The sequence below is a fragment of the Erinaceus europaeus genome, chromosome 19 (genome assembly GCF_950295315.1).
Source record: "Erinaceus europaeus chromosome 19, mEriEur2.1, whole genome shotgun sequence".
In the NCBI taxonomy this organism is placed as follows: Eukaryota; Metazoa; Chordata; class Mammalia; order Eulipotyphla; family Erinaceidae; genus Erinaceus; species Erinaceus europaeus.
Genome location: NC_080180.1, coordinates 4,298,119 through 4,324,075, shown reverse-complemented (window position 1 = coordinate 4,324,075; position 25,957 = coordinate 4,298,119). Strand labels below are relative to the sequence as shown.

Genomic DNA, 25,957 nt, shown 5'->3' with positions numbered 1-25,957 from the left:
GAGGTCCTAAGTTCAGTCCCTGGCGTTATGCGTGCCAGGATGATGCTTTGGTTCCCCCCTCCTTCATGAATAAATAAATAAATATATCTTTAAAAAGTTGAAAAATACTAATTCACATTAAAGGAAATGTGCTTTTTTATATCCTTATACTGTTTACAATACTTATTTTTTTAAAAATCAAATCTTGAAGTACAGCAGTGATCTGTGTTCAGAAGTTTGGTGTGGGTTTGAACCTCTGATCATAAACTCTCAAGTTCAATGTTTTAAAATAGATAATAGGTTGAAAAAATGTATTATTAAAAAGAAATCACCCTTAGTTATCTCCTGTTTGACTAGAGCTAAGAATCACAGTATAATAAGACAGTATTTGAGAATTTTCTTTAAATTATGTGACCTTGTTTTCACTCTTTTTTTTTAACTGATGTTATCACATAAATAATGCTTCAGTGAGAGCTAACAGTGACTCTGTTCATGTCTGTGGACTATAAATGATTTTTTTAAATACGTGTTTTATTATGTATAAGAGAGTTGCATCTGAGGCAGAAACAGAGGGGAGAATGGGGTAGAGAGAGAGAGGAGTAGAGGGAGGTCAGAGCAGCACTACATTCCAGTGCTGGGGATTGAACTGGGAACCTCAGCCATGATAGTCCAGTGCTCTGCCGTTTGTGTATGTTCAGTGGACCATATTGTGTTCTTGAACATCTGGGGAATTGTAGAGGACCTGTTACTTTGGTCCATCTCTTAGTAAAGAGTCAGTCTCTCTCTCTCCCTCTCTCTCTTTCTCTCTCTCTTCTCTCTTACTCAGAGAGACTTTGACCTTTCATTGAGTGAAGGGGTTACCAATGTAAACTTTTTTTTTTTCCTGCTTTGCCCCATTATAGACGTGTGGGTTCTGAAGCAAGGTCTTTTCTGAAGCAGAATATGTACAGATGTGGCTTTGGGAAGTAATTCCAGTATTTCACATGTTGAAGAAAGGCTTGGGCTGCTTGGGATGGGAACCTTCCCCATTTTCCGAGCTCAGGCTGGATCCTGGTCAGCTGGAAGGAGCCTCGAGCATGGCGTGAAAGCCCACAGAGTAAAGTGCACCCTTCGTGTCGGTCAGCTCCTGGTTGCAGTCACACCTGGCTTACTTCCTGCATCCCATGTGATTTTCTGTTGTTTTCAAAAAACAACATGCCTTGTAGATAATGGGGGTAAAAAAACCCACCATCTTTTCTTTTAGATCTGTCAGGCTAAAGTTGCGTCTCTGAGCCCCCCGTGCCTCTTTTCACATTTGACTGCTCTGCTGATGGTCTCCTCCCCTTTCCTCTGTTACAGTGACTCCAGCAGCCTCAGCAGCACCGACGCCGGCTTGTTCACCAACGACGAGGGGAGGCAAGGTACCCTGTGCTGCCTTTTTCTCTCTTCCTCTCTGTGGAAAACCAGTCTGGTTTTCAGTGTTGTGCTCTTACACAGCCCATTTCCCTGACACACACAGCTGCCCGTCTGAGGTGCAGTTCTGAGGGGCATCCTGGCCTCAGCAGCTGCAGCTGTCGATCACCCCCAGACTGGAGCTGGCGAAGCGAAGATTGGCTCAAGGAAGGCTTGTCTTCCCCTAGAAAGCTCCACACACCTCTCTCGGTCTTGTCACTTGACTCTTCACAAGGTCTTGAGACATACTCCCATGTCTCACCTACCTGCTGATTCCTACAGTATTGTTTGAGTGTCAATAAAAATAGGTTTGCAAGTCATTTTGACTCAGCTGTGACATTTTACGCATCCTGTTTACTTACTTAGGTCGTTAGGCAGCTTCCAAGTATTCAGGGCTGTGAACTATCGAGCAGGAATATGCTCTGCGACCTAGAACTTCTATTCTTTGAGATGGCAGCATATTTATTTACTTATTTCCTCTAGGACTTTGCTGGAGCTTCACCTCGTTACCACAGGGGTGAAGGAGTCTCGTCTTGTCTGTCCATCGTGTTCTCTCTCTCTCTCTGTTTCCCCCAGATTGAGGGAGATAGAGACATAGGAGAGACACCACAGCACTGCTTCACTGGTTGGGAAACTCCTCTTTTGTTTTTCCCCACATAACTCCCAAATGATATGAGGAGCTGAACCCGGGTCCGCGTGCTCCTCTGGGCAAGCAGTCCTCCAGCTGTTCTGGAAGAGAATGTGAAAACCTTACTTAAAGAAAGGGGAGACCGGGAGTTGGGCGGGTTAAGTGCACGTGACGCAAAGCACAAGCACCGGCATAAGGATCCCGGTTCGAGCCCCCAGCTCCCCACCTGCAGGGGAGTCGCTTCACAGGCGGTGAAGCAGGTTTGCAGGTGTCTGTCTTTCTCTCCTCCTCTGTCTTCCCCTCCTCTCTCCATTTCTCTCTGTCCTATATAACAATGACGACATCATACTTTTTTTCTTTCCTGCCCTCTCCCCCAACCCCCAAACCCCCCCCCCCCCCCGTATGTGTGTGCTCATTTGCAGTATCATAATTGTGTGATTTCACTGCTCTGGGGCTAACTTGCATTTCAGTAGGCAGAGAAAGACACACACATAACAGTACTACTCCAGATGCCTTTGGGACTTGGACCTGCGCCTTGAGCATGGCAGCACATGCATGTCTCTCTGGCCCCTAAGATACTATGGATTTTTTGATCAGAGCAGCGTGTCGGGGCTTTAGCCTGGGACCTCTGGCAAGCAGGTCCTCTGTACTGCAGCTGCACTTCTCAGCCCCACACATGTCTGTCTCAGCCTGTTGGTCACTGTGTTAGCAACCGGCCAATACAAGGAAAAGGGATTCAGTGATGATATTTGTCCTGAGTTACCCACCTTCATCCCAGCTTGATAGACACATAGCTGAAGACCACAGACTTAGACACATAGCTGAAGACCACAGACTTGAAAGAGCCTTTGCTGATGGATGCTAGAACGCTAGGGTCAGTGTGACCTTGAACGTCTCAAAAATATACCTGACTTCTCCTTAGAATACATGTCTACCCAGAATGACATTGTAAATACTGAATTTGAAAAGCTGTTGAGTAGCATCTGTTAACATGCAATGATTTATAGTGCATTTATTTTACTTTTTTTTTTAACATTTAACTTTATGAACTTGTCTAATTTTTACAAGAACCCTATGGGATTTCCTTTTTTTCTTTTCCCCAAAATAAGATAACTTAGACAAATAATGAAACAGTTAGTTTGCTAGTATTATGAGACACAAGAAGTGCAGTTGGTCTGACTGACTTTCTAGCCGAAAGTTCTTATTTTTTAGGTGTTTGACTTCTCTATAAGAGTAGGCAAGGCACAGTATTAAAACAGAACAAAACCAAAAAACACTGTGATTCTAACTAGTCATTTCTGCCTTTAGTCTCTAAGTTCTTTGTCTTTCAGTATTTGATTTCTCTCTTTGTAATAACATTGCGTGGCCCATCAAAAGTAAAATCATGACATTTTCCTACAGTATTGTGAGCTGGAATAAGGACAGTTCCCAGTAACTCTTGTACGTAACCGGTGACATTTTAATACAGCATCAGTGAAAATACTGATATTTTGTACACGGATTTGTGTTAATTTTTTTTTTCAGTTCTCAGTTGAAAGAAATTAGTCATCTTGACTGTCCAGATGCTTCAACTTCTCACTTCTTTACAATTGCAAAAAAAAATTATTTTTCCATAAAAAATTTTTTACCTGAGGGTGAAAGTCTGCTTTTAAGTTTACATTAAAAAATATTTCTGGAGGTAGGATTAGATAGCATAATGGTTATGCAAACAGACTCCTGAGGCTCCAAAGTCCCAGATTCAATACCCTGCATCACCGTAAGCCAGAGCTGAGCAGCGTTCTGGTTAAAAAATATATATATATTCCTAGTTCAAGATTTTTTAATCTCTTCCTCTAAAGAGAAAACATTGATGACTTCTGTTGTGACTCTTTTAGAAACTAGCAGTAAATCTATATCATTCCATTTTTTAAAAACTACAAATGCTGACATGCCCCACAAAGAGCGCATTTCTCTGAATCAGCTCTTACTTCAAGACTGCCCTCATGGGCCCCCCTCCCCCCAAGTCGTGTTCGTTCTAGAAATTCGATGTGTTAGCTGACCTGGTTAAACACACACATTACAGTGTGCAAGGACCTGGGTTCAAGCCCCTGGTCCTCACCTGCAGGGGAAAGCTTCGTGAGTGATGAAGCAGGGCTGCAGGTGTCTCTGCCTCCCCCTCTCTATTTCCCCTTCTATCCTCAATTCCTCTGTCTCTATCCAATTTGAAATAAAGAAAAAAAGAAAATCCTGTGCTTCTAATTGTCCAGTATGGTTTCTTTGTAAACTCTGTGGCTTTGTCACTTTTCATTTAAAATCAACTTTTTCACAACCATTTCTTAATGAACTTAATCAGATTAATTTCATTTAGTCACATCTGCTCACAATTGTTTTCCCTTTTACACTCCATACAGATCATGAAATTAAGCTAATTATATCCCATTATCATCTGCAAGGAGTGCTTTCCACAGTTTTATGCCTTTTAATTCCCAGCCGGAGACTAAGGGTTATTTTTTCTTAATGTGGAAAAGGTAGTCACTTCAATGGATTTTCCTTCAGTTTTCAGTATAAGATTAGTCAGTTTCTTTCTTTCTCTCTCTCTCTCTTATTTTTTTTATGGTATTGTTCAGTTGGTTCGAGAACTTAACATTTTACTTCTCTCTCTCTCTTTTCTTTCTTTTTACCAGAGTACTGCTCAGCTCTGGTTTATGGTGGTGTGGGGATTGAACCTGGGACCTTAGAGCCTCAGGCATGAGAGTCCGTGCATAACCATCATGCTATCTCCTCCACCCTAGTTTTCGTTTCTTAACTGGATGTGTAATGCCTAATAGTAATGTTCTTTTGTAATCCAGGGAGTGAGCTCAGCAGTGCAGCACGGGAGTCATGCATGAAGTTCCAGGGCCTGTCCCCAGCCCTGTGTCACTCGGAGCTCAGAAGTGCTCTGGTCTTGCTCAGTCGCATGACCTCCATATCTCTCTCTCTCTCTCTCTCTCTCACACACACACACACACACCGTGCGTACAACACACACAAAAGAAATGAATCTTCAAATACATTTTCTTGGTGGCTCACCTGGTAAAACACACATGCACTGAGTACCCCAGCTCAAGTCCCCAGACCCCACTTGTAATGAGAAAGCTTCCTAAGTGCTGGAGTAGTGCTGCAGATATCTCTCCTTCCTTTTCTGTCTGTTTCTCTCCTTCCATCTCTCTGTCTCTCTTCCTTTGTCAAAAAAGTAAACAAAAAGGCTGCCAGTAGCTGTGGAGTTGTGCAGGCCCCAAGCCCTAGCGAGGTAGCAGTTTTGTTTTGTAGATCATCTGTCTGATGGCCAGATAAGGTAGGGTGTCTCCAGTTGGATTTCAGACATCCTGTGTAGTTTAGACTTGTACCGTGCAGTAAGTGACATAGTGATACGAGACACCAAGCTCCAGTGCTAGAGGCTTTGATTAATTAAGGCTCACCGCTTACTGGAAATTCAAGCTTGGTGACCACCTTTGGTTTTGCTTACCAGACTCTTGAGGGCTCTGTCTAGATGAGGACACTGACTCTGGGGGTTGTCCTGTGTTTGCTCAGGTGACGACGAGCAGAGTGACTGGTTCTACGAGAAGGAGACGGGGGGAGCCTGTGGCATCACTGGAGTCATTCCCTGGTGGGAAAAAGAAGACCCCAGGGACCTGGACAAAAACCTCCCAGACCCTGTCTTTGAGAGCATCTTAACTGGCTCTTTCCCCCTTATGTCGCATCCTGGCAGAAGAGGTCAGTAGCACAGCCTGTGTTGTGTGGTGGGCACGGTGGGCGCGTGTGGGGGCAGCTGGAGCTGTTCACTGGTCAAGGAAGGGGAAATGGGAGTGAAGGACTCACTTAAGGGCGGGGTGTTGGAGGCCTGCTGGCCAGCCGTTGATGCAAGCAGCCTTGCTTGCTGGGGAAGAAAGGCACATCGCCAGGAAGGAAAAGTCCTCAGTGCTGGGAAAGTGGGTGTCTGGTAAGAACCCTATGAGGCATCGCCTCAGATTTCATAGGCATGTGTTTTGCGTTTCTCTCACTGCGATTCAGGTTGCTTTCCCTCCTCCCGCTGACTTTGAACTCTATTTATAGGTGACTTCTCTGTGCTCCAGCAGTTGTGCTAGCTTTTAAACCGAGTACTCTGATTTTTCCAAGGTTTCCAAGCAAGACTCAGCCGCCTTCATGGAATGCCTTCCAAGAATACTAAAAAATCTGGAGGGACCCCAACTTCAATGGTAGGCATGCTTTTCTGGTTTAATATCCCTGTTTGGCAATGTATCCATTTCTGTGGATTAAAAAGCCACACCCTCATCTTTGCTTCCTGTTCGAATGTCATACTTAAAAAGAATCCATTTTTTTGTAGGCTGCAAACTGGACCAGTGAGATCCCCCTATAAACCAAAGCTTCTAATGCTAATAAATTAGTTACGTTTTGAACATCCGGGGAATGGCATTCGAGGGAACCTGGCTCCTGTCCTCTTCCCCTGGAGGAATACCATTGAAGCAAGAGCCTCTTTGATGCAAAGATAGGGCTGTGTTTGCTGGCGACGGTATTCTTCCCTTAGTCAGCAGCGAACCTGGGTGGGAAGGCTTTCTAGGGACCTGGGTCCACCCGGGGTGGGTGGACTCTGCTGTAAATTTCATATATTTCTCTCTTTTATGGCTTTTTCTATTTTGAATCCATTTCTGTATTACTTGCTCTGCCAAAATGCTAAAAAGAAGTTTTTTTTTTTTTAGAAAGTTGAAAAAGATCTCACAAGACTTCTCAATGCTTATATTGTGACTGGTTAAGAACTAGCTTTTACATTTCTGTTGTAAAGAAAAGACATGCCAAGTTGACATTCTTTTCTTTCTCTCTCTTCTTTTTTTTTTTTTCCCCCTTGCCAAGTCTTACTTGGAAATCTTTGCATTTTGCTCAGGGTGTTTAACAAGTGCTAAGAATAGTGCTAGTCACGGTTCTTGCTAGAGTTTATATTTTGTTCAGTTTGCTTTCTGCGTAGACATTCTGCTCTGTATGACATACACATTGTATTTCACAGTATGGTTTTATTGTATAGCAAATAATAATAATAATAATTCTAGTTTTAACTAGCAACAGTGATTACTAGTCTGTGCTAGAAAGGATCAGTTACACCTTTCAAGTTTTCTCCTTTGTCTGCTACCAGAAACCAATCAAGATGATCACTTTGGCTAAAACTTGTTAAAATCATGAGAAAGCTGTTATTTCAACAAAAACTGTATGTCTGTATATCATATTGTCATATATAGAAGTGAATGCTCCTTTTACTAAGGTAGAATGACAGGACACATGTCAGTCACTGTGAATGTCAGATAAATGGATGTGAGCTCATTTCTCCCAACGGAGGGAACCATGTAACACTTGTGTTGATGGGGAAATTGGGAAACTGTCTGGCTGGCCACTTGAGTTCCTCAAGATGGTTATATTAAACTGATTCCTAGGTTTTTAAAACTCTGATAATTGATGAAGACTGTGATTGGAGACATCTATTTTTATATTGCTGTGTGAATTAATTGTTAATGCATGTTTTTATGGCTAACTTAAGTCTGGTGACTGAAAAAGAAACAAAGTTGCCCTTTGCCCGGAGCTACTACGGCCTGAAAGATCTTAGTCCCACATGTTACTACGGCCTGAAAGATCTTAGTCCCACATGTTAAGTGGATTGATGTACCACCTTTCGGACTGTTACTCTAACCTGGAGAGATTAAGGATGATGATGTGCAACTCTGAGTTTCTTACATATCTCAAGTGATACTTTCGAGGTGTTATAACATGATATTCAGTAATTTTGAATCAGCTTTTTTTTTTTTCTTTTTTGGTACTATGCCTTCTGGAGTGAAAATTTATGGTTTTCTCTTTCTAAATCATACAAATGCTTTGATTTGATTTGTTATTATGACTGTCTTTTCAGTCCGAATGAGCCCCTTCAGAACCTTGGCCCATCAACTTTGTGTCATCAGTCCTGAGTCTAGAGGAATGCCATCTAGCCCGTGGTCCAGCTTTTACCCATTCTTAGTTTTGGTTCAATGCTTGCCTGAGTTTAGCTGGGATGTGGAGCCCATCTTCCAGGCTGATTGCAGTCTTGCTGTGGTATTTTATAGAAGCTATTACAACTGATGGGCTGGCTTCATGGTCCCGATGATGCATGGCCTCACCACAGTAAAAGCTGCCTTCCCCCTCTAAATTATAAGAAGGTGATTAAGCTTCACGTGATGGAGATAGACTATATGTGTGTATTTCTCACGGAATTCAGGCACTGGGCCATATACTCTCTTCCAGGCATATGTATATATATATGTCTCTTTGTTTGCATTCAGAATTTTGCTAAAGACAGTGGACATCTTCGGGTTTTTTTTTCTTTCTTTCTTTCTTTCAACCTGAAGTGTCCTTGTTTGGATTTTTAAGCACTGCTGATGTTTTTCTCAATAAAATATCTAACTTGGACAAGAAAGGTAAGCCTTCCAAATTGTGCAGAAATCTGAAAAAAAAATCCCAAGATTTTGTTGTATATACTGTCCATATTTTATGTAACTATCACTTTAAAAATCATGATCTCACAAAAGAGTTATTTTTCAGCAGTTTCTGTGATACCCAGAAATACAAAGGGGAATTATTATTATTATTTTTAATTAGGATACTGGTTCTTTCCTCCCGCCCATCCTTCCTTCCTTCCTTCCTTCCTTCCTTCCTTCCTTCCTTTCTTCCTTCCCCCTTTCCAGAGTGCTGCTCAGCTCTGGTTTATGGTGGTGTGGGGGATTGAACCTGGGGCCTCAGAGCTTCATGCATGTGAGTCCATTTACATAGCCATTATACTTTCTATCCCTGCCCCCTAAGGGGTCTTAATTATAGAGACCTACGTCCTGGGAAGCAGGATTAGTCTAGGGAGAGAGCAGATTTTCTGAGCAAAGTCAAGCGCATGTATCCTCATTCCGTTGAACAGCCTGATCTCACAAAATGATGGTCTTTGGAGGAGGATTTTCACTAAAATATTAATGTAAATAATTTTTTTGGGGGGGGGATTGGAGGAGTTTGCAACTGGACTGTGTTCAGTTCTCTAAATGTTATGTCCCATACAGTTCCACAGACACTGAGCAAGTTCTGAGCCTTGGCTCCTAAGGGAAATTCAGAGAGAAGTTTTCTCTGAGCCGATCACTGCCCAACCTTGCTTTGCATATTTGTATTAGAAGACATTTCACTCGTTCTGGCCTTGTGTCCTACATAAAGCCATCTGAGCCTTCCTGCCTTTCCTTCAAACACAGACTCTAGATAGCACTGTAGCACTGCTTTGGGGCTTTTTGAACCGATGACTCACTAACACAGAGCACCAGAATGGGACGAAACCAACAAGTATGGCGCTAGAGAAGCCGCCGAATGGACACTGGTCCATAGGGAGAGCTGAACCAAGATGGCAGGTCACCCCACTCACCCCGCTGGCAGAGTGTGCAGCTGAATGACAGGTCATCACTCAGCTCACAACCAGGAAGGGTTCTGAGCACTGCAAGGGGGAGTCTGGGACGAGGGGGAAATGTTAGCACATGGGCATCTTTGCAGACATGGGTCCTGTGCGGGAGCTGGAATGAGGGTGGCTGCAGTGAGTCCAGCAGAGAGCAAAGTAACACTGCAGAAGGCGGAAGGGTTTTGAAGTCACACCTTGTGGATCTGCACCCTGCTTCGTCCCCATTACAAATGACTTACCGGTGATTTAATAATGGTTTCCACGAATATACAGTCCTAGTGCTATATATGGCTCCACACCACACCCACCACTATTCTCTGCCCTCACGTCTGGTTCTTTTTATTGCAATGATATTGTGACCTTCACCTTCCTTTTCTGTTGCATGCAGTAATTACAGAGTGGTTGTCAGCATTCAGTGAGATAATGTGTAAATAATGGGCCCAACATTGAACCTGTAGTGAATCAAAGATGAATCAAAGGGTTGTTACTACTATTAGGTAAACTAAATACAGTCCCTAAGTAGTGAACACTTGTATCATGGGTAGATGTGTGGACTTGTCAACTTGAGAGCTTTCCTGTTCAGATTTCATATATAAAATGCCTTTATAGTAACTGGTAGACTCTTTTATATTTCATTTTATATAAAAGCCAGCCCTTGTCTTTCATACAGTCTGAGAAGGGTAATTTCAAATGAAGTTCAGGTTGATAGCAACCACATTAAATCTCAAAACTTAATAGCAAAACAAAACAAAAAAATGCCTCAAAGCATTAAGCCCAAGCTCCCCAATCACAAAGTGATTTGTTTGTAGAAGAGACCTGAGCTAGTTGGGAAGCTTTGGGTGAGGGGTCAATGCAAACACAGTCCTGGGAATTTCATGGTGAAAGGACTCATTAATGCCCCTGTTTTGTTCGAATCCAGCACCAGTTAAGAGCCAAACTAGCCCCCACATTCACCTCCTAGGAGATGTAGGCAGATGATAATCTGTCGCACAGAGTCTCCTAGAACCATGGTCCAGGGCAGATCTCCAGTGCTCCTGGAATCTGAGTGTCAAGTACTCTTAGTACCCTTAGACTGATGATTCGTTGAGGAACCTTTTTTGGAATAGAGGACTCAAAAAGATGAATCCAATCCAACAGACTTAAGCATAGTATTTCTGCTAGCCGGGGTGTCTTAACCTCAGTTATCCTAATTAATCAGTGTTTTCGGTTAAGTAAAGATCGCCGTATGTTTCTCTCCTTCTATGAAGTGATAAAAGACCAAGATTTTATGAGTAGCATACATTTTACTATTTAGTCTCATTAACAGTAGACCCTACTATAGGAGGCCTGGATTATAGAAGCATTTTCTTCTAGACTGGTCTAAGGGAGAACTTTCCTAATAGATGCCAAATAGAAAAGGATTTTTAAAAACGTACATACCACCTGTTCTCAGCTATAGTCTGACTTTGTGCTAACCAGTTAAGTAATGTTTTTCGATGCTATTCAACAACTAAATGCTTAATTATAATCTCTGTGAAGTTATATTTGTATTCATGAGCTTTTTGACACTTTCCAGCATAAAATAATTTATTATATTTGCTATATCATACCTATTATTGTATATCAATAGTCTGGGCCTTCTCTTGAAGTCAACCTGAATCTAGATGCCATGCTAGGAATTGATACTATTGATATTTTTCATAAAACTTATTTTGAGATAAAGTGAACTTTGTATCATGGAAAAGTACTGCTAATAGAATCACAATAAATATTTCTTTTATCAGACATTTTCATAGTGTCTCTCGTATGATTGGAGTTCTCTATTTTGACACCATTACTCACAACTTTATATTGCATGCTGTAACTTGACATTCATAAATGACATATGAAAATACAAATCCAACACATCTCTGTACTAGCCCATTAAGACCAGTGTAATGTTCATATTAAATAGTACATTAAATGTTCATATTAAATAGTAATATTTCCATTCCTCCTCCTAGTCTTAAGTGTTGCTGTCTTCCTATATTCAGCCTTTAGGAAAAATTACATAAACATGTTCATTCTGTGAAGTTTACCGTTATCAAATCTGACCACATTTGCTCTTTTATCCCTTTATGCTTAAAACACCTTTTAAGTTTTCTCTGATAACTTAGTGCTGGAATTGGGTGGACCTTATATACTGTTATTAGAACTTCAGATGCTTCCAAAATCTGGAGCCTCGGTGTTAGAGAATGCTAGTAATCCTAGCAAAGCCTTGATACTTTTCTAAGCAGTGTTTATTCTCTTTAGTGCACCGATCCTCTCCCCAGCCCTATTACTGTAGGCTTAACGTTTACAGCTTAAACATTACTATGTCTTCCCCTTGGACAAACCCAAGTTCATGCATCCAATGTGGAGGTTTCTTCATTCTGTTGTCATGTTCCTAAAAGAATGTAAATAAATCATCTTCATCCCTGGTTAGGAAGTGCTGTTACAAGTGTGGGGGTCTTTCTTCCCCCTGCCCCCAATTCTTGTAGAATTCTTGACTGCCTTCATGGGTGAGCACAGCCCAGCTGTGTCCTGATGGAAAAATGAATGAGAATGAAAATGTTTTACTGCCACCTTTGGATTCATCGCTGGGACCAAGTCCTCCATTCTGATCCTTCTCTTTCTTGGGCACTTTCTGGCTCTTCTTGATCTTGAACATCATCCAGTTCTGACCGGCTCTTGGAAAGTGCATTTAACCCGGTGCGCTGCCACCCGACACCCCTCTGGCTGGCTCTCAGCTCTGTTCTTCCTGTCTGACTTCTGTCCCTGTCCCTTATAACCCTTCCGGTTCTGTCTTACTACTGCGTGTCTGGCAGCCCCTTCCTCTGCAACTTGAGTTGGGTTGAGGTGATGACCCTCTGTTTCTCTTGCTACTCTCCTGCCCTTTCTGACAGAACTTGGTGTCTCAGGCAAGAGAGCACCCAGGGGTGTGGCGAGGCGGGCGTGACGAGCACGAGACAGATGTTCCCACGAGACAGCTCTAAGTGTTCAGGAAACCCTGAGGCGGCCATCGCTACAATGTCAGACATGCCTGTGAGGAGGAAGATGTGGTAGTTGAGGTTTTGTGAGCAAAGTAGGCAAGTTAGATATTTGCAGATTTTGTAGCTCATGGGCAGGCATGAGAGTTCTCTTGAACTCAGGGAATTAAGGCAGTTCTGTTTGTCTCTTGAAAGATCACATGATCAGTGGCACAGAGGACACATTGGGAGGTGGACAAGCCAAGACCATAGGTAGTCTAAGCTCATACCTGTCCATCCCCCTGGTAGCTGGGATCCACACATTGGCTGGACCCTGAAGTTGCACCACTAGTCTTTATCATCTCTTAGCTGCTGTCATCCACAGATCTCCATTCGTTAAGGCTACGGAATACCAGATACTGATCAGGCCTTGAGAGTCCCAGGGGCCGGGGGCGGGGAGCAGGGGAACAAGACAGACCTCACTCCACAAAGCTTAAACTTCTGCAACTCAGGGTGGAAGGGTAAAAACAAAATGCCAGGGACGACACAAAAGGAGGTGAGGAGGTAAAGGACTGCCAGCCTTGGTGATTGAAGAGAAGGCGAGTAACAGGCTGGGAGTCCTCTTCTGCCTTGGCCATATTCGAGTGCCTTTCCCCTCACGCGCTCCGAACTGCATGGAGGCAAGAAGAACGTGTGTGCGCATGACTCACACCTGCAGCGCTGGGAGGTGGCCAAGGTCCCCGACATCTCTCCCGCTTCCCCACGAGGCTCACCGCAGCTTTTATTTATTTATTTATTTATTTATTTATTTATTTTAAAGGTTATGAGAGAACAAGATACCGGAGCACTACTGAGCTCTGTGGCAACTGCTTTGAAGCGTTTCTCAGTAGATGTCACCATAGGGGAACGTTGCAAAGCAACGTCAGTGGGATTTCTACAGTGCAGTATGAATGCCAGTGCTTCTCGGTATATGTACATGTGCCCACACGCAAAACGGCCTCATATACATTTAGTTTTACTGTTCACGAGCCTAATGCTTTGTTCCTTGTAATTCCAGACACATCAGTAGAGAGAGACAGAGCGGGAGAGAAAGAAAACCAGAAAAAGATAGGCTATTATCTCGGTCAGAGAGGAGCACCGCTATCCCCAAGGCTTCCCCAGTACTGCAGTTCCCAGAAGGTTCTGAGGCTCCAGCTTGAGTCTTTGCAACTTGCATGGCAGATGCCCTACGAGGTCATCATCCATCCCCTGCATTTCTTCTTTTTCTTTTTTCTTCGTGCCCTCTTCTCCTTCCTTCCCTCCCTCTCTTGTGTTTTCAGTTCATAGGAACTTTATATGTATTGGGTTGTCAGAAAAGTCCTGACATGTATTTGCACTGAAGAAAGAAAAAAACATCATGACATTGCCGGCAACCCAATAGGCACCAAATATTTATATAGTGACTTGGACTTCCCCTTCAGGTTCATCCATAACATATGTTCTGAAATCTATCATTGTCATCGGTTTTGTTTTCCTGACTATTGTACCTTGTTGGACACGCATGAAATGCCATGCTTCTTTTTGCTCTAGTGAAAATTTGCCTATAAATTCTTACCTCATTTTATTGGTAAAGAAAAGAAATAGCTTATTAAAAAAAAATCTGAGAAAGTGTTCTACAGACTTGATGAACTGTCTTGAAAACATTTCATATTTTTAATAATTAGGTTCACAAGGATTATACTCATTTCTTCTCTTTATTTTTTTCTCTACTCCCCCCCGCCCCCTTCCCAGAGCACTGCTCAACTCTGGCTTCTGATGGTGCAGTGGATTGAACCTGGACTTTGGAGCCTCAATTTTATTATTTAATTTTTTCCCTCTTGTATTTTAAGAAACGTTTGGATAATGTTCTAAGTCAACCTGTCATTTTAAAAAGAAATTAAAGCACCTGGTAACCATTTGCGTCTCTGGAGGAGAGTTTTTGCCTCGATACTTGAAACAGTGACATTGCCAAAAGCCCCATCACTTTTCCTTTTCTGCTATTACAGCAAGAGAGACAGAAACACTGCAGCCGTTTCACTGTGTCAGAAGCTCCAACTCCGCTCTTCTGGCTTTTATGTTGCTGATAGAATTATTCTGATGGCCTATAAAATTCCGTTTTCTAATTTGCCTTTAGATATACCAGATACCTAATATCAGAAAAGTCCAGAATCAATGATGGGTAGAACACTCCCAAACAGTATTTCACAAGCTCTTTCTCTGTCGAAGTCACTTGCAAATTCTCCAGCTGAAGGTCAGTTGGAACAACTGAGAATTGACAGCAAAGCCTTGTAATCAGGAAGGGTGCCCTTCCAGGCCTGGGGAATCTAGGAAACCAAAGGTTTCAGTCAGCAGGTATTTATATTTTTTTAAGCCAAAAACAGTTGTCAATTGGTTGTTGTTTAATTGTAGTTGTCTAAAACATTGGCTGATACTTGATGGGAATAAGAAGTAGGAGCTGCATCTTCTTCTTCTTCTTCTTCTTCTTCTTCCTCTTCCTCTTCCTCTTCCTCTTCCTCTTCCTCTCCTTCTTCTTCCTTCTTTCTTCCTCCTCCTTCCTCCTTCTCCTCCTCCTCTTCTTTTCTCCCTTTTTCTTAAAAAAAATTTTTTTGGGGGTAGTTGGACGGTAGCGCAGCAGGTTAAGCGCACGTGGCGCAAAGCGCAAGGACCGGCATAAGGATCCTGGTTGAGCCCCCGGCTCCCCACCTGCAGGGGAGTCACTTCGCAGGTGGTGAAGCAGGTCTGCGGGTATCTTATCTTTCTCTCCCCCTCTGTCTTCTCCTCTCTCCATTTCTCTCTGTCCTATCCAATGAGGACAACATCAATAACAACAAAAATAATAACTACAACAAAAAAAACAAAGGCAACAAAAGGAAATAAATATTTAAAAATGTGTTTTTTTAATTATCTTTGTTTATTGGATAGAGACAGCCAGAAATCGAGAGGGAAAGGGGTGATAGACTGACATCTGTAACGCTGCTTCACTGCTTGCAAAGCTTTCCCCCCGCAGGTGGGGACCGGGGCCTTGAACCCGGGCCCTTGTGCACTGTAACATGCACCAACCAGGTGTGCCACCCACCAGCCCCTTTTTTCTCCTTTTTTTCTTTCGGTGCCAAAGAAGTAGTAAGTTGCCGTCAACATGACAACCTCCTCTGAGACTTCATACGTACATCTGAGAACTGATTTGGGAGAGTTCACCATTAAGTGTCTCAGGTCTTGACTGGAGAGACTGCCCATTGGTAGAGCACAGATGTGCATATCATCATGCTCCCAGCTTGGCCTCTGGTATTAGATCTGAGTGCTCTGGTGCCTGTCCTTCTCACACCCCCTCCCCCTTTCCTTCCCTTTCCCCTTCCCCTTCCCCTTCCCCTTCCCCTTCCCCTTCCCCTTCCCTTCCCCCCTCTCATAAAATCAAGTATTCTAGGTGAATACTAGCAAGTTTTTCTCTAGGTCACCATACGATTGGAGTAATATTTAATAGCACGCCCTTGTCCATTTGACTGCCTTGTTCGCAGTCACACCTAGTAATTGGCCACGTTAGGATTTAAACTCTGGCCCCGTGACCCACACCCTAAAGATTTCACCATCCAGACAGATGGCCTTCCCTAGAGGGGAGGGGTAAGACGTGTCTGTCTGCACGGGTGATGGGGCTGAGGCCATGCTGTGGCAGTGGTGGCCTGTTGCCCAGGACCTTGTCAGTGGGGCATCCGAATGCTGGAAGTCGGGAATGCCCTGCCTCCCCCTTGCTCCCCACTCTCCACGGTCTTCACTTCATTTCCTCCCTGTTCCCACCCCAGCCCCCACTTTGGCCCTACACCTGCCTATCCCAGCCCTACTGCCAGCGCAATTCTTATTTTTATACGAATGACTTCATTTTCTTAATTACAGTAAATCAGTAAAAAAGTTATGTGTGTATTTCCATTTAATCCACCTGTAAAGAACACTGACTCTTAACTAGTGGTAGAACTGAAACACTGAAATGCTATACATCTCAGTCAGATAGTTTAATGAACCTATAAGATCATTATTCTGTGTTTGCTTCATCAAGCGATACCCACTGAGTTGGGTATACAGTTTACTTTGTTGCAAAGAAACCGTTTCATCACGTACATATGTTAAATTCCATCCCACCTGTCAGCTGTCCTACTTCTAACCCCACATGACTTTCCTCTGATCCTTTGGTGCAGGTTGATTTAACTTACTAGGGTAGGTCTTTGCTGACATTGACATTGTTTCTTTCTCAAACTCATTAGAAAGCAGTTTATTCTGTTACCTATCAGATTTTCTCCACATACAGATTTAAGTAGCAATTTTGTACTATTGCATTCCAATATTACAAATACTGTAATGCAGTATTTTGTGAGGAGCGTCTGTATAATTCCTGTCTAGCCTAGAAGATTCATAATCCTGTAATTCTCATTTTAGGGATTCATAGAGGTTTTCCAAGAATTTGCTTCATCAAAAGGATCAGAACTAGGCTTTCTGAATTCTAATCCGTTTACAAATGAAAAAGTTCAGAGGTTATAGTCTTCTCTGCTTTTACTTGGAGCTCTGGTTTTTGTTTGTTTTGTGTTTTGCCTTTTGTTTGCTGCTTTTGTTGTTGTTGTTTTGCCTTTTTGAATGTTAACTGTTTAACATACTAGAAGACTTGAGACTCTGATTTTGTGTGTGTGTGTGTGTGTCAACTTGTAAAAGTTGTCCAGTTCAAAATATCCTTTGGATCTCATTTGGAGGAAAAGTTCTGGGGCTGTCATTGAGTTTTTAATTTACTCCTTTTACAATTGCCAACTGTATTGAAATAAATAATTCATGCCACAGTTGTGGTATTAGCCTACTTCCTGTTCACATCACCCCTCTCCATAATTCTCCTTCCTCACCCAGTGCCTCAGCACAACATGCCTCCCCATCACTTCTGGAATTGCCTTACTAGGAAACTGCAGTTAGCCTTGTTCCCTGACTGAACATAACCTTGGACTTACCCTGTTTCCCCAGCAGGAAATAACGTGTATGTATTGCAGTCCCATTAATGTCTCTGTTCATTGTAGCCTTTGTTTCTTAGCGCTGTTATTGGAGTCATCCTGAAAGGTAATGACTAGCTTTCTTTCCTTCTGTTTTCCCCAATATGTACATCCAGCTTTAAAGTCTAAACACTGTAGAAGACAAATCAGAATTGTATACAAGTAGCTTCCATCTCCCTCCCTCTCTCTCTCTCTCTCTCTCTCTCTCTCTCTCTCTCTCTCATTTTCTCTCTAGGTTACGCTGCTCTGGCAGGTAGCCTTTGCTTTCATTTGCCACAGTGCAAACATCAACTAATTTTCACCACAGTCATGATCAGGACCCTCATTAAAGTGAATGGCAGTATGAATTCACATGAAGCAATTGGATGTCCTGGCCATACCTGTGTGACATCTTGAGTGAATTACAGACAACTACTCATCTTACAGGTGATTTTATTACATTGTTGTACCTCAGAGTACCCAGTGCAGTTACGGTGTGTTTATTGCAATGGCTTGGGCCCAATAACTGAAGTTAACATTTTATGTAGACTGACATTTAAAAGTTAGGCTTTGTTCAAAGGTCACCTTATTTCCGGGTGGTTACTAGGATCTGATGGCAGTATATGCTTCTTAATTGAAGCTTTAAGTCATTTTTATACTCACATATCTAGTTCAAAGTGTTGTATGACTATCTTAAATGATGGTCCTGGAGTTAGTCACTATTTTGGACTTGTGTGTTTCTTGTCTGAAAACAGTTATGAGATACATTCATGTTGTGAGCAAGTGTGCACCACATAATGTATCTAACATAAGGTTTTTATTTTTGTGCTTTTGAAACACATAGTAGCCAATTACCTTGCATATCCAGATGTTCCTCATCTGCTCTGTGGGTCTGATACACTGTTTTGTAACAAAACATGCTCTAGATGGATATTAAGTGGTAAAAAAAAAAAAAGAAAAAGAAATGGCTTAAAAATGATTTGAACACATTAAGATTCAAAACTGCGAGAATCAAACTAAGACTCCCCTGATGACATTGTCGCGTTGTCGCCCTACAGCTCTGCTTTGTTTGAACCTACTTTTCAGTAGGGACTCTTGCTTCTGCTCAAAGTGATTTTTCTACCTGTTCTTCTAGGCTAACACGATTCTTTAGAAAAGCAGACCTCTTCTGGCCATGCAGTGCGTTTTATTTAATTTTATAGTTTTTATGATATAATATATTAGAGATTGCCAAAAATGGAGAAAAAATTTAGAGAACATTTTTGAATTTGATGGATTACCACTCTTTCAAAGGGAAACAAAACACTTAACTATTTCTAATCTCGCATTATTTACCGCATGGGTGGTTAAATGCTACTTTAAGCCTCATAAAATTAAAAGGGAGAAATCTGCCAACTGTAGCAGGAATTGGATTTAGGAAGAGTGGTACAGAGCCAAAATATTGCTACAGAATTAAATGTCAAAAATCTTCTTTAATAGTAGATATATAGTTCACAGTGCCTGGTTATGATTAATACATTTAATCTAAATCACTGAAAGTTTCACTCTCCTTTTCCATAAAATACAATAGGACACAAATCAGTTTTACTGTAGATGGATAACAATTGGAAAATAATGCATCTTCCCGCCCAATAAATTGTCAGTTATACCTTTTAACTAAAATCAATTCATCTTTCCAAAATTTATTGCAATTTCTGATAATAAATCTCCTGAAATGTTTATTCATTTGGTTTTTTTTGATACATTTGTGCCACTTTTGCCATGGTCTAATGTTTTCTCTTTTGATTCATTGTAAATTAGAAAATCTATTTTGAGTCAGTTTTCTAGTTAAGAAGTTAAAATCTATAACCTAGCCCCTTTCTCACTCTCCTTTGTACATTTTAATACCCTTGAACTTGAACTTAAATGCAAACCAGTAAATTCTTTCCAGCAAGAGATTAAAAGACTTTCCAGTGTAACTTCTTGAACAAGGGCCAGATTCATAAAACAAGCACTTAGGTGGTTCTTCCCAGAGGCCCCCCCCCCTTCTTCTTCTTCTTCCTTTTTTTTTTTTGAATCAAATGGGGGAGGAGAGAGTCATGGGGTCATTTCATGAAAGCATTTGCTGCAAAGAAGAACAAACACCCATTTGTATCAGGTTCAGATATTGATCATTTTTCGAGGCTGTTTTTATTTTCTGTTGATAGCAGTTACCCAAAAGTAGAGTTCAGAGGAACCGCAGATAATCCGGTGTAGTCGGTCCTATGAAGACATCATTCTCCCTCCCTGCCTCTCTCTCTCTTTCTCTTTTATTTCTTTATTGGGGGGGATTAATGGTTTGTAGTCGACAATAAAATACAGTATAGTTTGTACATGTGTAACATTTCCTAGTTTTCCACATAATAATTCAACCCCCACTTGCTCCTCTCCTCACCATCATGTTCCAGGACCTGAGCCCTCCCCCCTCACCCCAGTGTCATTTCCTTTGGTGCAGTTCACCAGGTCGTTCTCATTTAAATGTAATTCCTGAAGAGCCAGACTGGCTTTGCACACGCATTAGAAGGTGAAGATTATTACTATTTACTTTGTCCTTGTACTAATACCATGACTTAGATTTTTCAAGAATTCTATGTGAATACTGATACTATTTTTGTTTTGTATCTGTCTATCATTCCGGGTGAAGTCAGAATGGTATTCCTTTTTCCACTTTCACCTTTCACAGTATTACCTAACATTTTAAATTGAAAGAACTATTTGCTTTCCCACTAACTCAGTGAAAATGTCTCTGCCAGCAGTCGCCATTTTCTGGGGCCTGGTGTTAAACCCACACTTGTGGAGATTGGCCAGCTAAAATCTCAATCTAAATTTTCAGGATTAATCATTGAAAGTGACATTAATTTGGGCAAAACTTGTAAGTCATTGGCAAATTTGTGTCATTGCTGATCTATAAAATGCCACATGGTTATTTTAGCATATCCAAAAAAATATTCTATAGATGTGACAACTGAATTCATTCATTGGATTAGCGAACCAGTGAGTAAAAACTTTTTATATATTTTTATATTTCCCAAGGCAAAGATCAGACATAAATCAGAGATCTTGTGCACCTAAAATGTAGTGCTTTCATTGAAAGCCACAAACATCCAATTTTTTTCAATATTTAAATTCTCTAACATAAAATTACTCATCTGGGCATATTAAATTAATTTCTACTTATAGGTTTTGGGACCAGGCGGTGGTACAACTAGTTAAGCACTAAATTATAGGTTTTGGGACCAGGCAGTGGCACAGCTAGTTAAGTACTCATATTACAGTGCGCAAGGACCCAGGTTCCAGCCCCTGGTCCCCACCTGCAAGGAGAAAGCTTTGCAAGTGGTGAAGCAGGGCTGCAGGTATCTCTCTGTCTCTCTCCCTCTCTACCTCCCCCACCCCTCTCAATTTCTGTCTCTATCCAATAATAAATAAGATACCTAAAGTATATACATATACATACTTTAGATATATATAGGTTTTATATAGATATAATATATATAGGTTATATATATATTTATATATATAGACAGTATATATATATAGATAGATAGATTTATAGATATATAGATATATATAGGTTTTAGTAAATAGTCACTAAAATTTTACATGTAATCTCTGACTTAATTATTCCTCATTTGGTATTTCTCAATAAATATGAAAACAAATCAAATCATTTTCTTCTAAATAAAAGAAAAGGTAATCAAAAGGCTTATGCCTTACTTAAAAAGTACTGACTAAAATGAGGTTTAATGGTCTTTTAGTGGTTTTTACATCTTGGTAATGATACAGAGTTCATTAAATCCTTTTTCTCCTTCAAAAAATATATTTGTTTTTATTTTTAATGAAAGACACATAAAGATACAGAGAGAGACTGCAGCACTGAACAGCTCTGGTTTATGGTGGTGCTGGGGATTGAACCTGGGAGCTCAGAGCCTTAGGGATGAAAGCCATTTGCAGTACCATTATGCTATCTCCCCAGCCCACTTCCCCTTTTTCTTTCCCCCAAATTCCACCAGCCTTACCTCTGAAGCTCAGTAATTAAGCAACTTTACTATCCCCTGTGGCCAGTTTTCTTTCCTTTTTTAATAGATGAGAAGAGACAGGGAGAGAGAGACACCTATAGTATTTCTCCATTACTCTCAGAACCTTCCCCTGCAGGTGGATACTGGGGACTTGAACCCTGGTCCTTCTGCACAGCAACCTGTGTGTGCCCTACCAGGTGTGCCACCCCTTACCCACTTACTGTCTAGTTTTTGAAAAAAAGAATTATAGAAGTCAAGCAGTTATGCACCCAGTTAAATATACCTATGAGCAAGGACCCCTGCAAGAATCCAGGTTTGAACCCCTGCTCCCCCCACCTGCAGGGGTGACACTTCACAGGCGGTGAAGCAGGTTTGCAGGTGTCTTATCTTTCTCTCCCCCTCTCTGTCTTCTCCTCCCGTCTCAATCTCACTGTGTCCTATCCAATAAAAATGGAAAAACGGCCACCAGGAGCAGTGGATTTATAGTGCTAGCACTGAGCCCCAGCAATAAACCTTGGGGGGGGGGAGAAGGAAAGAAAGGGGAGAAAAAAAGCGCATAATTTTGTCAATTACACGAGAGAGAATTTCACATGAGACAGACAGAGAGAGCCAGAAGCCAGAACCTCACTCTGGTCTGGCCATGTGGGTCTAGGGATCAAACAGGAAACTTGGGCATTCCAGACGGACCCTTCCAGCCTCCACTCACTGCTTTGTGGAGTAGGGCTTTTCTCAGTTAGGGTCCGCAATGAAGACTCAGCAGCGGTAGCAGCATCACAGCGGTTCAATTGGCATGGCGGCGGGCAGTTGCGTGAGAGACCCCCCTGCTTTGTCACTCCCACCTTGGGAGAGAGGCGAAGAAGGTTCTGAGCTCTTGACCTCACTCATCCACAGCAGGGCCGGCGTGGGTTGGCAACTCCCAACCCAGCCAAGTGTGAACTCATCCAGGAGGCTGCCGTTTTTATCACTGCTACTGCCCTCCGAAGTTGTCGGAATTGCCAAGGGCATCAGTGTTTTCCAGTAGCAGGAGCGCTGTCCAGCAGCTCAGACAGCCATCTGTGCATTTCTCCTCAATTCTCTACTTCCCCCCTCTTGGCCATTGCAGCTGACTCACTCTTCTGATCACCTTGTCTGATCTTCTGGGATTCCTTCCACACCATCGTCAGCTCTGGAACGCTGACCCCATCTCTGCTAACTTGATGCCTTTCAGCGTCTCCCTTTGGTCTGCTGCTGCCTCTTCCAGGCCTTTATTTTCTAGAACCGGGCTTCTCCTTCTGCCTTCGCCTCTGGCTTCTCTGCGGTCTGTCTCCCTGAATGGCTCTTGCACTGACTGCCCAGCTCCTGCCACTTTGCTGCCGCCGGTGTAGCCCTTGGCTACATCACACCGCATGCCAGTCCCTGGAAATCTGACTTCTTCATCAGAGTACCTTTTAGTGTGGAAACCTTATCTGAAAACTCCCCTGCCTGCCGGCAGCCATCTCCCCTGTCGTTCAGAAACCTCGCTCCCCGTCACTTTATTACTCACAAAGTCAAGCCATAGCACCTCTGGCCGAGGGCAAGCGAAAAGCTCAGACCTAGAAATCAAACACGTTCTCACGGTCAAACTCAGCTGCCCCTGGTTTGCATCTTCAGTTCTACCGAAGCCCAAAATTTGCATGTAAGAGCCCTTGGGCAGGTCCTTATGCTTTGTACTATGTGTGCTTAACTGAGTGTGCTTTCGCCAGGTCCCCCCCCCCCCCCCCAGGTATTTTCTTTCTTAAACTAAAGACCAGTAAGGCAGGAAAAGAGTAAGGACAAGGGAGTTGGGCAGTGGGTTAAGCGCACATGGTGCAAAGCCCAAGGACCGGCATAAGGATCCTGGTTCGAGTCCCCAGCTCCCCACCTGTGGGGTGGGGGTCACTTTGCAAGCGGTGAAGCAGGTCTGCAGGTGTCTATCTTTCTCTCCTCTCTGTCTTCCCCTCCTCTCTCCATTTCTCTCTGTCCTGTCCAACTACAACAACAGCAATAACAACCACAACAAGGGCAACAAAATGGGAAAAATGGCCTCCAGGAGCAGTGGATTCATAGTGCTGGCACTGAGCCCCAGTGATAACCCTAGAGGCAAATAATAATAATAATAATAACAACAACAAGACACGGGGCTGCAAGAGCAGCAACCCTTCCCCACCAACCTACAGCAGCACTTCTTAAATTTAATCTCCATACAAACCTTGGGGCCGGGGTGGGCGTGGGTTTTGCTAGAGTGTAAATTTGATCCCAACTCAAAATCTTGGGCTGGGCTTGCTATTGTCAGTTTGTATTTTTTCACAAGCTCCCTGAGAATGCTCATTCTGCCAGTCAGCAGGCTGCTCTTTTTAAAGTAGCAAAACTTGGGAAGAAGGGAAGATTTGAAAAGACTTTAGCTGAGAAGGTTGCTGAGTGGTTAGCCTCAGGACCGGCAGGTGTGACAGGATGCTATGCATCTCAGCGATACTCTCTCTCAGTAAATAGATACAGTCTCTGATGAGAAAAGATTCTACAGGAGAGCAATGGCTGAAGGTGAATGCAAACATTAATTATCCAGAGACATTACACGCAGAGTGAGAGGAGCACATTTCTTTGTTATGCTTTTGAGAGAGTTGGGAAAGTATGGCAGGGACCACGTACACTTTAATAAACATATGCACCACTTCACCTTTTCTGGTTCAATATAGATACTTTTTTATTAGAAATTTAACGTTCCTCTGTCGTTACGAATTAAAGCTGAAACATGCATTACCTGATGAGTGGTCAGAAAGATTCAGCCGTTTTTTGTGCTTGTTCTAGTAGGCAGTAAGTGGAAGATGCCATTGTGGGGATATCACCAGCCTATTTTCATTCAAGATGACTTAGCCCGATGGTCTGATTCACCAAGCTGAACCCATGTGTACATAATGAACTTAGATCTAAAGGGACAGAGTCATTCCTTGTGCTTGTCTGTGGTCGTCTTGCTCGCTTATGCAATCCATTCATAAATGAAACATTATCATCTGCGATTTTGTGCCCTCCAAAATATGTGCATGTAATAATAACAATCATTCCAGCTTTTATGGTACTCTATTGTGTCTATTGTATATTTTGTACATTTAACACGATTTATTTTAAAAGTCTCCTGTGACAGTGTCTGTCATGGCATAAGCAAAGCCCCTAGTGTTTAAAATGTCAGGTTAGGGGGAGTCAGGCGGTAGCGCAGCAAGTTAAGCGCGCGTGGTGCAAAGCGCAAGGACCAGTGTAAGGATCCTGGCTTGAGCCCCTGGCTCCCCACCTGCAGGGGAGTCGCTTCACAGGCGGTGAAGCAGGTCTGCAGGTGTCTGTCTTTCTCTCCCCCTCTCTGTCTTCCCCTCCTCTCTCCATTTCTCTCTGTCCTATTCAACAACGACATCAATACCAACAACAATAATAACTACAACAATAAAACAAGAGCAACAAAAAGGAAATAAATGAATAAATATTAAAAAATCTTTTAAAAAAAGAACTTCAGGTTAGGGGGTCACTTCATCTCTTTGCTTTTTCTCATTTCATTTGGGAAGATCACAGTAACTTGCTAGTTATATGTAAACCCAGGCTTTATTATTATCATCATCATCACCAGGCTCCCCACCTGCAGGGAAGTCGCTTCACAAGCGGTGAAGCAGGTCTGCAGGTGTCTATTTTTCTCTCCCCCTCTCTGTCTTCCCCTCCTCTCTTTCCATTTCTCTCTGTCCTATCCAACAATGACAGCAATAATAACAACAACAATAAACAACAAGGGCAACAAAAGGAAAAAAATAGCCTCTAGGAGCAGTAGTAGATTCTCAGTGCCGGCACCGAGCCCTAGCAATAACCCTGGAGGCAAAAATAAATAAGTAATAAAAAGAAAGAAAAAAAGAAAAACAAACGCCCCCTCCCCCCTATAGTTCAGCGCTACAGGCTTTCACCTTTAGGTGCTGGTCAGTCTCAATATTGTGACTCAACATTTAAACCCTTGATGATTTTTATGTGCTTAGTGCATAGATTTACTGCTGCAGTTTGAACATTTTTAAATTAAAATATATCTTTCATTCTGGGTGTATTGATTTACACATCTCTGTGTCAATATTAAGTCAAGTGAGTTTTCCAATAAGTTGAAAAGATCTGGCAGAGCAAGTTAAATTTATTAGATTTGCTGAAGATTTTTTTTCCTCCTGTCTGTGTTTGTGCATCTCTACTTTTTTTTTTTTTATTATTCTTGATGGGAATCTTATTTTTAAAGTAGTTACCTAAATTTTATTAGCACATTTTTAGGCTGAGGCTTTCTTTTCAAAGATGCTTTGGATTTGTGCCACCAGAAACTTTGACATCTATTTACCCTCCTGACATGCTTTGCTGCTAGTTTCTAGAACATTGCATCTTGATTTTTCTTAAACCTTTGTAAGATTTGTTGTTTAAATTTCATCTGAACTACAAAACTAAATCATTCT

The 25,957-nt window shown here is 42.2% G+C and overlaps 1 protein-coding gene across 2 annotated transcripts in view; it reads left to right on the top strand.

Moving 5' to 3' along the window:
- GPATCH2 (G-patch domain containing 2) overlaps window positions 1-25,957 on the top strand; it is a 122,602-nt gene that overhangs the window by 4,544 nt on the left and 92,101 nt on the right. For both annotated transcript variants that reach the window (XM_060178447.1, XM_060178448.1), the window contains exons 2-4: window positions 1,318-1,379; window positions 5,588-5,770; window positions 6,173-6,252. In XM_060178447.1, coding sequence (XP_060034430.1) covers window positions 1,318-1,379; window positions 5,588-5,770; window positions 6,173-6,252 — 325 coding nt within the window. The remainder of the gene's footprint in view (window positions 1-1,317; window positions 1,380-5,587; window positions 5,771-6,172; window positions 6,253-25,957) is intronic.